This window comes from Morus notabilis, unplaced genomic scaffold (genome assembly GCF_000414095.1).
Source record: "Morus notabilis unplaced genomic scaffold, ASM41409v2 Scaffold2156, whole genome shotgun sequence".
Taxonomy (NCBI): Eukaryota; Viridiplantae; Streptophyta; class Magnoliopsida; order Rosales; family Moraceae; genus Morus; species Morus notabilis.
In genome coordinates, this window is record NW_010361648.1 from 22,012 (window position 1) to 34,907 (window position 12,896).

Sequence of the window (12,896 nt, forward strand, 5' to 3'; positions counted from 1 at the left end):
AAAGTCACAAACACCCAAAAAAAGACGAGAGAGAGAAGGAAGTAAAGAATTCATTTTCATTTCACATTGCAGAAAAGTACAAAACTTTCTTCTTCATCATTTTATTACTTTTTTTTTTTAACTAGATAAGAAAAAAATATCATATCTTTGTTGATTCTTATATGCTAACTTGATAGCCATAGATACACATAACATTCATTGTCCACTACACAACTTGAGAAATATATTTTTGAAGAAAAAATAAGGTATGGGCAATCTTTCTCTCTCTCTCTCTCTCTGTTTTTTTTTCCTTTTGGTATTTTTTTTTTGTAGTCAGTTTGGGAATCTGCTTTGTTTTCTATGTGGGTTTTTTTTTCAGTTCCTGATGTTTTTGAATTGGGTTCTTCATGAATTTTCTTTACTGTTTTGTTGTTCTTAAAAAAGCTATTTTTTTTTGTTTTGTTTTTGGGTGTAATTTGTGTTCATTATAAGTTTTATTATCTGTTTATTTATGGAATTACTACTCTACAGTATTACTTACTTTTTTTTTTTTTTTACTATAAAGTTGTGGACTTTATGGTCAACTGATGTGTGTTGAAGATTTACATAATTTCTTTTTTTGAATTTTGGGGTTGAAGTTTTGGTTTTTTGTTTTTCTTTTTTCGCCCCCTGCAAAACTAGGTTTCTTTTTGCTATTGCCAATGGCTTTTATAGAGCTGTTTGATCACTAAAGAAGCAAATGTTTCCAAAAATCAGTCTTAGTTTCCATTTCATGTTCTCTAGTGGCTATGATTTAGGCATTCAAATAATAGAAGTATTTCATATTGAAGGAGAACTAACATCATATTTGGTGTTATACTCCTGTTTTTTTGTGTAAACTTCATTAGTAATAATCCTTATATGCTGATTGTTTTTTTTTTTTTTTTGAGCATCATACTTATAAAGTAGTTCTGAAATTCGTAATTTCCTTCCTAAACTTATGGAAGAAATCATTTTGTTATAAGTTACTGCTTATTGCTTATTATGCCAAATGTCTTCCTTTCTGTTCTTGTTTAATTTCAATGAACATGCCAAATTTTCTTGTGGAAGTTTCAGATTTTTTTTTTTTTTTTGAGCATGACTAGTTGGACTTATGGAGTTAGAGTTATTTAACTTATTAGTAAAGAAGAATATTAGGCAACATATTTCTTTTCTCTTGTTGGTTATGGGTAATATTGAATTTCTTAGATTGGAGAATGAGAAAATGTATGCTCATTTATTTATTTGCTAGCAAAAATGTGACCAATTAGAAGGCTCTAAGAAATGTCAAATGACCCAGTTTTCATTTCTAAATACTAAAAAGTAATAATAAATGTGCATTTCTTGTATGGTTTCTTGGCGTATTGGCTAGCTGCAGTTTATGTTTCTCATAAGCTTCAACTCCTCGTTGCAGCTTGATAATATTCCTTTATGGGTAATAATTCTGATGATGATGATTCATTCACCAAGCCTCTGGGAAGATGGTCGGTCTTCTATTATGGCGTGGGGCACATGCTCAACGACATTACCGCTTCTTGTTGGTTTACGTATCTATTGATTTTCTTGACTGATATTGGACTCTCCCCACGGTATATACTGGACAATAGTTTAAAAATAATTTTATTTTTATCTAAAGTTTTCATTCACTACCTTACTTGGACTTGCATCAGTGCTTGTTCTTGTTTTGAAATCTTATGCTTGTGTGTATGTGTGCAAGAATGTGTGTGCGTCTGTTGTGTTGGTTCCTGTTTTCGGTGAATGCCCTGAAATGAGAAAGAAGAGAGAGATGCGCACACTCCGTCTTAGTTTTCCTTAGTTATAGCAAGAGATTAACTATTAAATTAAGCCTCTTATTGTTTGTGTAAGGAAAAAAACTTGTAGCTAGTGTTTATCTCCATGTCAGATTGTGGGATATTCAAATTTAGAATGTTAAATGGATAAGAAAATTTTATATTGGGCTTAATTGTTACTCTTTCTGTTATCTTCATCACATACTTCTGAAAAAATAAAAACTATGAACACTTATTTGTAAGTTTATTTGACTTCATAGGGATGCTGCTACTGTCATGCTTTCCGGTCAAATAGCTGATGGATTTGCAACCATATTTACTGGTGAATTGGTGAGTTGGTAACTTGAAACCAGTGGCGTCATAACTTGAGAGAAAAAAAAAATGAAATCTGATACACGTACATGCATATTAATTTAGGCCTTTCCAGTATTTCTTTTACATTGCTTTTGAGATTGTTCCTTTTTTTTCGTTTTCAAATATTGTTTTAGTGAGAGACATTTGTGGGTTTAGGTTTGTGCAATTATGTTTTCGTAGAGAATTTTGCTAGAGTCGGATTAATTTGCATTTTGCAGAATATCTATGTGTGTGGTGTGAGGCAAAACTCTACATTTTGCTAAACTTAGGTATGTGTGTAAGATGATTTGAGGTTTACAGACTATGGAACCTCCTTTCTAATGTGTGATGAGCTTTCTGCGATACTTTGCTTTTCTTGTCCAATTAAAGGCTGCATTAACCATTTTTTGGATACTTCAAAAGTGGTTTTCTGCTTTGATTTAGAAAGATTTGGCATTCCTTGGAAAATATATTGTAGAATTTGGGGAAAATTCTTGAATAACCTCCAAATGTTGGAAACAAAAGGCAACCATTTAGTCTTGTAGCTTTTCGGTCTCGTATACCCCTCTAGAAGTGATCAAACTCCAAATTCAGCTTTATATGAACTTAGTTAAGCCTTAGTTAAACATAAATGGATGGAGTTGGGTGGCAAATAAGGTGGTGTTTCATAAAGCTTTTGGTGACGGTAACTAGTTGCGTCCTATAGTTGCTATGATCTGTCCAGAACCAAGGACATCGACTTTCATTCATGCTGGAAAACAAATTTCAGTACTGTCATGCAAGTTTCGTTATAACCAGGTCCTTGTGCAGTTTTGATGGCATTCAAAATTATTGAAATAGCTACCGTAAAAAGAGCTTTTGATTTTGAAGTGTTCTGATATCATCAAAAGTTTTTGCATTGAAACCTTTGTTTGGTTGGAGTGATATTCATCTTCTATATCTTTTCTTGATAGATAGACAGGTTTGGACATTTCAAAGTATGGCACGGTGCGGGATCCATTTTGGTTGCTATTTCTTTTTCTTCTGTCTTTGGCGGTTGCTTACCTTGCACACTTTTTGGTACCTCTTCTTCAACAATGGAAACTATTAGTTATAGCACATTTGCGGCAATCTTCAATGTCGGTTGGGCTGCTACCCAGGTTTCACATATGTGAGTACTTCAACCATTTCGAATCGCATATCGAAACGAAAAATTGCACCTTCAAGTTTCAATCTATATGAAATAAGAAAATTTTCTTGTTCCTTATTATTTGATTTCTCCTCGGTGAATATAACAATACGTGACAAGAATGCTGAACTACTGAGGATGTTGAAAAGCATAATAACTTCGTTATTATTATTACTGTTGTTTTGCCTTAAGATTGGAAAGAGTAAAGAAGTCTTTTTCATATGTTTTTGTCTCTCAAAACATGAAAAGGTCCATGGTCAATTGTATCACGCTGAATTCGACAAGCAGAGTGGTGTTGGCTAGTTGTCGCAATGCTTTTACAATGGTCAGCTTCCCTTAATATTGAATCACATCAAATGTTTATCCATTTTATACAGATTTATTGGCAGGTCAATTAATTTATCTGTGAATTCAAATTCTTAGGTCGCCAATCTCAGCCTGTATGCGGTCGCTTTAGTAGTCTTCAATGTCACTACTGCTAAAACACATAATAATATCGAAAATCAGGTACAGTTAGCTCCTTCATTTAAGAGCTACTCTTTTTGAGCATGACTGTAACACCGCCCTAAAAAACATGCAGTATCGCTGGATTGCTTATGTGTCCATTTTCATTGGATGCTGCTTTGTGGGTGTATTTCATCTTGGAACCCGAGAGCCAAGGTGCACTAACGATTTATGTTTGTCCAGTTTCCATTGAAAAGTTTGAACTGAAGTCTTAATATATGATTTTATATGCATAGTTTGTATCTTTTTTGTTTTTGTAGAAAGAAAAAGGATATTCTACAATTTGTAATTTTCTCTTTAGTAATTTACTTTCTCAGTGATAAGGACTGTTTATTCTGTCTTGTAATACTTTCTTTATTGTTTGAAACATTATTCTGTTTGACACCATTACAAAGAAGATAAATATCATCTTTTAATTTATGAAACTACTTATAAAGAGTTGTATTTTACCAGTTGGAAATTAACAACTCATTTGCAACATCATTTGGTACGAAAAATTTGGTAAATGATTAAGATCTTCTACAATCGTGCTTTTCATTTTTCTCGTATTTTTTGTACAAAATAATGAGGATGAAACTGCAGTTTGATCAGAACAATCGTTTTCACTTTGCAAACAGATTAAAGATAGGCGTGCAAGGAAGCAGCCATGCAAGAATTTCGTGGTCCTATTGGTTCAAGAGAGCTTTATATTATCAAGTTGCTCTTGTTTATATGCTCACCAGACTGGTAGTCAATGTTTCACAGGTAAAACATTCTCTCATTGCTGGATTGATTGTGGCATGATGCTCGTTTGCTTCATAAGAACAATGGACATAGTTTCCACGATATGTAATACCCTAACAATAATATAGAGTTTACTACGAGAGAGCTCGAGCTTTTGCACATACAGGGGCTTGGTTGCAACTTTTTCAATATGTTTTGTGTTTGTAATAGTTTTTGATACATGATTGTGTACGTTCCTTTAAAAATGAAATATATATATATAGAATTAAGAAATGAAAGAACAACTCACTACACGGCAAAATAACTTAACCGGATGTTTGAAAAGTGAATTGTGAGAGAGTGCATGGAAGCACACCCTCTTTTGCCAAATAGAGCACTTCTGTTTTCAACTTGAGTTTTTAGCCTTACATCTTTTGTTCTTTTTGCTCAGGCGTATCTAGCATTCTATGTTATTAATGATCTGCGGATGGCCCAATCAGCCAAAGCTTTGGTACGCGCACAAAATTGTCAATGCATCAAAATCTCTACTGGCTTTTGAGATTATTTGTTTTGCAAAATTAATGCAACACTGATTTTCTTATTTAACCACTGCGAGCAGGTTCCTGCTATCATCTACATTAGTAGCTTCATTATATCCGTCACTCTACAGGTCCTCATCTAAAACTGATTTTTTTTTTCATTTTTTTTAGGATCTCTACAATATGAGTTCTGTTCATTTCTAACCACTAATTCTTCATATTTATAGGAGGTTTCATGGACCGGTCCTCGTCTGAAGGGGTATTTTTCTGCTGGAGGCATGGTCTGGGTTTTCTGTGGTGTAGTGATCCTCATTTTGCCTAAAAGCATGAGTGGTTTCATGTACATTCTCTCAATATTTATTGGCGTTGCTAATGCTTTAATGATGGTAGGCTGAAAAGTCCATCTTTTCTTTTAGTTTTAAATTTTTTATTATTTTTTCCTATGTCACAAGCTCGGTATGAAGAAGTATTTAGTCAAGAAAACAAGCAAATCAAAGTTGGATAAAAAAATGGAAATCTGCTATGAAAAATATCGTGATTGCTGTTCATCCCCGTATAAATTTCTGATAGCAACTTCATAATGTTCATAATGTGACAGGTAACTGGAGTAAGCATGCAAAGCGTTCTTATCGATACCGATCTCAATGGCTGTGCATTTGTTTGTGGGTCATTGAGCTTCTTGGACAAGATCTCTTGTGGAGTAGCTTTATTTATCCTTCAGTCGTATCAAAGTAAGTCAAACTACAAGTTTTTACTCTATGTGGTATAATATCTCTGTCTGAACTAATAATTTGTACTTGAAAACGGAAAAGGTAACAGGCATTCTTCATTTTTCAGTTCTTTGCGTTTGTATCTATCCCTGATAATTGTTCTACTTCTATCCATCTCAGACACGTATTGAAGCATCTTAAATACGTCTTATTTCCGTATAAAATCATAAGCAGGATGAAATTTGTGATAATGCTATATGAAGATTTAGATGTGTATTAGAGCACAGATGGTTTCTACTCCATTTAGAATGGGCCCTTAGTATTTTTTCTTAATTTATTTTTTATTTTTTGGACTAGAAACGGAAAATCTTTATTCAAAACAAATTTGAGAAATAAATACAAAGTTGAATTTGCTCTTAGTCATGGCAAAACACTTTATAGATTCCACCTAGCTGCTTTAGTTCAACTGGTTCTTGAAGTTGAATATGTTGAATGCGAGTTTGGTAAAACAGGGCTTCATTGTTTGCTGAAAGAGAGATTTTTTTCTTTTTTTCTTTTTTTTACAATGACATAATCTCTCAAGCTAGAATCATATGCGAATGTGATTTATCTATTTCGGAGATCGCATTGGCAGGAGTTTGAGGTCTATATGCCTCTTGCTCTGATACTATGTTAGTTTACCACTTCTCCTTAAAGCTTAAACTATTAAGAGATTGGCCAATATTAGCTTTATATTTTAACGAGTATCGGTAGCCATTTTTATTAATTTTATTTCTTCGGGTATTGTTTTCACTAGCTCATTTGGCACGCTAATGATGGTTCTTTTGTTATGTGATGACACTTGACAGACATCGAAAGAGATGTTTCTTCATCCATGGAGGCAGCCAATTCAAAGCCTTACCACATTTCTATTACAAGATTTGGTTTGGGTGTGGTTCCCGCAATTTGTTCACTTGTGGCTGTGGCAGTAACATATACAATGAAACTTAACCATCCTCTCTCGAAACCACTAGTGCAGCCACTCTTGGAATAATGTCCATGAACAACAAACTTTTGATTCAAGAAACCTGTAGATCTGACCTTCCAAGGAATTTACACGGAGACGGACCCTAATGACTCAACTTCGATCGAGCAAGCAGGCAAAGCCGAAGCATGTTCGACTAGGATCAGGTTAACAAACGCAACAAAGTCTCAAACATTTACACTCCGATTCTTTATTCAGTAATTTTATCACGTCTACAGACTCTTTCCTGTTATTACTGTTCTACAGTTAATGTTGTGTTGTGTATATATTTGGGAGGGGGTTAATTTTAGTTACCTAGACAGATGGTCCATCACAATTCTGAAGTGGGTGGATTACATCTTATTTCAGTGATAAGTCAATTGTTAAACATCTTATCCCAACTGATTTTATTAAATCTCTATTATTATTTTATTATTATTGTTAAATCGAATTTATTGATCATTCTTCCGTAGGCTACAAACAAGTTTCCTATCCATAATAAGTTGCTTTGAGCCATCAGATCTTTATCAAGTTTCATTAGATTTACGAACTCTATTTTGATATGAATTTGATTAGATATACCATTTAAGAATACACAGTCGATACAGATATCATATCATAGAGGAATCCAATTTATTGATATAAACTGTAAAGTTTACCAAACTTTTATTTTATAGTTGAATGGTACACTGATCTCCTTTGTATCATGAGAGAGTCTCCTTATAGGAAAACCAAAAGACCAAATATATTTGACTTAAAAGTTGAACAAAATTCAAGTTCTAATAACTTTGAACAAAATTCAAGTTCTAATAACTTTCTTTTTTGAATTGCTTATATTATCTCTGCACAAAATTCATCAGAATCATTGAATAGAATATGCATCACCACAAATCCGAGTCTTCCAAGAACAACCCTCAAAGGTGTTGTAGTATGTAATATGTTCTGTAATATAGTGATCATCTATTATTCACTTAATGGTATCCGGAAAATATTTTCCATCTCAAATATGCAAAAAATATGCTAAATCCTACAATATTAACTTGGGAATTGGCTTTTTCTTGGAGTCTCTTAGAGAAGGGTCTCTATTTTTCTTCATCAAGTAGCCTAAAACCTTGGCATAGCGACTCACCATTTTCTTCAGCTTCAGTCCGTGAAGACTCTCTTTCTGTTGCACCCCAACTATTTGAAGCTGCTTCTCTCCTTCTGTAAAGTGTTGCCCCAGCGAGCTCCTCCCTTTGCCACCTTCGTCGCCCCCAGAAACCGCCTTTGTTTTCTCGTCCCCGTCGATGAGCTCCTTCAAGCTCTTCCTATCATTCTCTTCGCTTTCATGAGCGACATCTCTCGGCGGACAGTCCCACGGGGAGTTCTCGTTTGCATCTCTGACTTTCGGCGGCCTTCTGGTCCTCCTCGACATGGTGATATCGTAAGGTCGTTTGTCGCCTCCCATTGCTGAGAAAAGAAATCAAGAACCTGCTCAATACATAGGGAGAGTGATGAGAAACTTTGGAGATATGTGCGCTGGTGATTTCGTGACTTAAAATGTGAAATATGAAGTTATGAGAGATTGCTTAGTGAGGAATTGAAAAGGGGAGTAGTTAAAGAAGCATCTCATAAAGGTGAAATGTCTGCTTTCTGATTGTCCTTTTTCAACATGGATCATCAAGATCTTCCCTCTTAGAAGCATGTAGCTGTCTCATTTGAGCAGGTAGAGAGTAATAATATTAATTAAGACAGTTTATTTGAGATTTTACCAACTACAATGCGTCATTATGCTAACTGCCATCCGATTGGCCAGCAGTGGTGGTCCACGTGTCCGGTTGTAACTATAGGTCAAAGCCCTGTATTTATTCATAGTCTTTTGTTTTGATGGTACTGGTTTTAAGCCTATAGTTTATTGTCTTGTGAGAATAGTGACCATTTATATGAATATATGGATTCTCATATGTGTTAACAAAAGTAAAATAACAAAAGTGGATTCTCATTAGAAGCTTTGTCATTATTGTTTGTGGTTGTTGGATTTTTTTTTTTTTTTTTTAGTTTGGTTTATGTTTGTAATGACAGTGGTTCTAGTTTATTTATCTTGTTCGTTTCATTTATTGTTGTTTTTTTTTGTCCATTAGAATTCTTTCTTTCTTTCTTTTTTCTTCGCCTAGGTGCTATGGACATCGGTTGATCGGATATTTCCATCCATTATAGAAGATTTATAAATGAGCCAAGCGTCCACTCGATCTTTGATGTACCTCTTGAGTATTTTATTTGTAGAACTCAATACACGTTGGCCTCGTTCACTTTACGGACTCAAATTTTCAATTTAAGTTGAGATGTGATATTTTTTGAAAACTTTGCACTGTAACAGAAAAAGTTAAATGTGACATTTAGTTTTCAATTTAAGTTAAGATGTGATATTTTTTAAGAACTTTTTACTGTAACAGAAAAAGTTAAATGTGACATTTTTTAAAAAATTTTTACTGTAAAAATTTAAAATTAAAAACTTAAATCGGTAAAATGAACGAGTCCGTTATCTTTCGTTAACCATTTCATTCGAGTTTACGAGGAACCGGTTGTTTACCAGTATCGTATTTCTGTACGTAGCAGCAGACTGAGTGAGTGTGGATCGATATTTGTATTGTTTCTTCATACTATATACTATATTTTTCAATTTTTTTAAAAGGATAAATTGATAGTATTTTTAAACAGTACTTCATTATGCTCACCGGTCACCGCCAATTGAGCCAAAAATACTTGGGGGGCTCGGCGAGCCTCCAACACTACAAGAGAAAGGGCAGGTCCTGCTCCAATGTGGGGCCCACCCTATTTCTTGATGTGATGCCCTCTGGCCATTATCTTTAGTGTCATATTGTTTTAATGCTACTAAATTTAAACCAAGGCTTAGTTGTTTTGTGACAATAAAGACCCATTTTATAACAAGACACTCACACTTGTCTTGCAAATTACGAAATAACAACCAACGAAACTTGAAAAATCAGGGCAATTTCTTCATCCTCATTTGACTTTTCAATTTGATTTTCTTTAATTTTTAGGATATATATACATCAGCTAACATCACTTTTTTTTACCACTCTCTTTATTCATTATTTAACATGTGAATTATATTAACATGATATATTAATATTTAAATAGAAAATGAGATAATAGAGTTCCTTTTTATTTCTACCCCTTAACATTAGTCCATATATTTATATCTTTTAGATTAGAACTAATTAAAGGGTAAAGTTTTTTAAAAATGTACTTTTAGTGAGTCAGATACTTAAAGAGGTAGAATCTGTTTTCTTCTCCATTTTTATGAGGTGGTTGCCTTTCATGCTTTCAATTAAGGTGGCCAGTAATTAGTCAGTTATTGTTCTCTCCCTAAATAGTCCCTAATTAAGGTTTTAGAAGTTAATCACCTTTCTTTTAACGATATCATGATGTGTATGAAACATAAGAACTATGAGTCGTGAATGCAGACTCTCATAGATAATTGGAACATATAGGCCGTGTTTGGAATTGATCTCATTTTTGTTTTTCATATTTTTCGAGAAAGAAAAAATGAAAACGTTCTCAAAACGGCGTTTAGCGCGATAAATACAAAAAACGGTAATAAAAATAATTTTTTGATTTAGTGTAAAATGAGAGAAATAAAAAACAACTTTTAGTCATTTTTCATTTTTTGTTTTCATTTTCTCCTCTCTCGAGTAAAGAGAGAGAAAGAGAGACATTAATGGATTTTTTTACACTGAAAACAATTTCTTGATAAAACGACCAAATGCATTTTCAAAAATGATTTCTGTCTGAGATTGAAAACGTTTTTATTTTCCTTTTCATACATAAAACAAAATCATTTTAGAGCGAGTTCCAAACGCGCCCATAATTTCTAATTTTCTTTTCTTTGTTGCCTTTTTTTTAATACGGTGCGAGGCTTATAACTCACACTTTACACAATAAATAAGATTATTAGGATTTAAATCTTAGTAGACACGCACATATTTACGCATCTAACCACCTGAGATGCTATATATGTAAGAATTGCAGTATTCTTCTCTAAAATAAAATATAAATAAAATAAAAAATAAAAAATTTGTAGCTCTCCAGTCACTTCTATGAAAATATGTGGAAACTAATTCACTAACAGACAACAAAATATTGTCTTAAATTCTCATTTGACATTGGTTATCATACTCGGTCTTAAGATCAAAATTGTCAAACGTTTATTCTTATTATCATTATTATTATTAATTTAATTTTCTGAACAACTAAAGGTGGAACCTTCTCATTCTTGAAATTAATTAAGCCACATATAATCAATCATCTTGCTCGATGGTTGGTTAGTTTATTATAAAAAAAACTCCTTTTTTTTAATCTTATAAATTTAGAGGTGCAAATGTGCAAAATACGAGATTAAAAACTTCAATAAAGAGGAATGAGCATGTGGGCCCGCTGAGCGCTCCACAGGCCCGAGAGAAATTACTCATGGATCGGTCCATGGGCCATACCACCAATATCAGTACAGCCCAACCCAATAATTAAGCAGGCTTGGGCCTTAGCATGAATCAGACTTGGAAAAGTACAGCTTTGATTGGATAGCGAGATATATGGTATATGTATGCGGAATTAAAATATGCTGTAATTTGTGAATATTCTACGGCCCGTTTAGTTCGCCGATTCGAATTTTTAATTCGAGTTGAGATGTGACTTGATGTTAGAGCTTTTTACTGTAACAAAAAAGTTAGATGTGATTATTTTTTAGAGCTTTTTATTATAACAAAACTCGAATTCTAAACTCGAATCGGTGAAATAAACGGGGTCTACATATGGCCTAAGCATTATGTACGATAACATTATTAACCTTAATAATGATATGGTTCATTTAAATTCATTGTATAAATTAATTTTAAAGATAATATATAAAAAATGTGGTAGATATATTATCCCACAATATGTGGGATCATAAACCTTTTTAAATGAATCAAATCCTTAAAATTATGACATTTCTTGCTCAGTATCAAATACGTAAGTATTGAAAAAGAATAATTTAAAATTTTTCTTTCTCAAAAGTCATTAATACACTAGCAAGATACTGGAAATTAGTTACCAAAACTAAATATAGAATAATCAAGAAACATAATTAAAAAAAGCCATATAAGTGATATTTATAGAACTAAGCCACATTTTGATTCACCCTTCAAAAAAGAGTTAGATTGTGTAATTTTTACTTGTTTTTCCCTTTTTCGGAATTTGTACTACTATAAAACTAAATTAAGTAAATAGTAAATTTTAAAATTATTTGAAGTAAATAACCGTTTATTCTGTAAATTTTTCATTTATGACTGGAAAAAAAATCTTTATTTACGTGGAAAAAAATCTTTTTACAAGTCCGAAAAAAAAAAATTTACGTGGAGTACTGATACAAGTCAAGATGGGCATCCAAACTTTTTTGGTAATTAACTTGATTACATCTTTTGAATAAGTACTGATATAAATATATATACATATATATATATATATATTCGAAGGAAATAAGTACTAGTATTTGAACAAAGAATTAATCAAGCTTAACATTTAACTTGGCCAATTATCTGACTTCAAGAATCTAATAAAGTTTGAAGTGGTGGTAACAGTGGATAAGAGAGGAAGTACCATAGTAGGATAAAAAAGCAGATTCAGTATTTAGTTTTGACTTCGAACTTAGTTATGTATGTAGGAGTCATTTTGATTTGATTTAAGAAAAGATATTAGGTGTTTGGATAAAGTTGTGTCTTGAAAATAAAGTTGTAAAGTTTTTGGAATTATAAGGATTATTTATACCTATATCTGGGGTTGTGGAAAGGAGATCGCAAACTATTTGACTGAACTAATTCAGTACGTTTTTAGATTCACATCATAATCCTTTCCCGACAGTTATATAAGAACAGTCTAACCCTTCGTTCATTTCACCGATTCGAGTTTAAAATTTAAGTTTTGCTACAGTAAAAAACTCTCAGAAACAGTCACATTTAACTTTTTTACTACAATAAAAACTCTCACATAAAGTCACATCTCAACTTAAATTAAAAACTCGAATCAATAAACTAAACGAGAAACTGGTCCGGAATGTTTTAGATTTTTATGTATATTTTTAAAAGTTTTTTCATAATTTACATTAATTAGATA

General features: G+C 32.7%; 2 protein-coding genes across 4 annotated transcripts; one reads left to right on the forward strand and one right to left on the reverse strand.

Moving 5' to 3' along the window:
* LOC21386230 (major facilitator superfamily domain-containing protein 12) lies at positions 1-7,184 on the forward strand. Of its 3 annotated transcripts, XM_024167127.1 has the most exons (13): positions 1-245; positions 1,412-1,586; positions 2,048-2,117; positions 3,074-3,270; positions 3,538-3,613; positions 3,712-3,795; positions 3,869-3,948; positions 4,410-4,536; positions 4,946-5,005; positions 5,114-5,164; positions 5,261-5,419; positions 5,632-5,764; positions 6,592-7,184. In XM_024167127.1, exons 2-13 carry the CDS (start codon positions 1,429-1,431, stop codon positions 6,774-6,776), a joined length of 1,380 nt encoding a protein of 459 aa, XP_024022895.1. In that variant the 5' UTR covers positions 1-245; positions 1,412-1,428; the 3' UTR covers positions 6,777-7,184. The 3 variants fall into 3 exon arrangements, with proteins under 3 accessions (XP_024022895.1, XP_024022896.1, XP_024022897.1); XM_024167128.1 differs by lacking the exon at positions 1-245 and having other exon boundaries at positions 1,104-1,586; XM_024167129.1 differs by lacking the exons at positions 1-245; positions 1,412-1,586 and having other exon boundaries at positions 2,082-2,117; positions 3,078-3,270.
* A 589-nt stretch (positions 7,185-7,773) lies between these two features.
* On the reverse strand, positions 7,774-8,193 carry LOC21386231. Its single transcript, XM_010100345.1, has one exon. The coding sequence runs from the start codon at positions 8,191-8,193 to the stop codon at positions 7,774-7,776; it is 420 nt and encodes a 139-aa protein (XP_010098647.1).
* Positions 8,194-12,896: the final 4,703 nt, after the last annotated feature.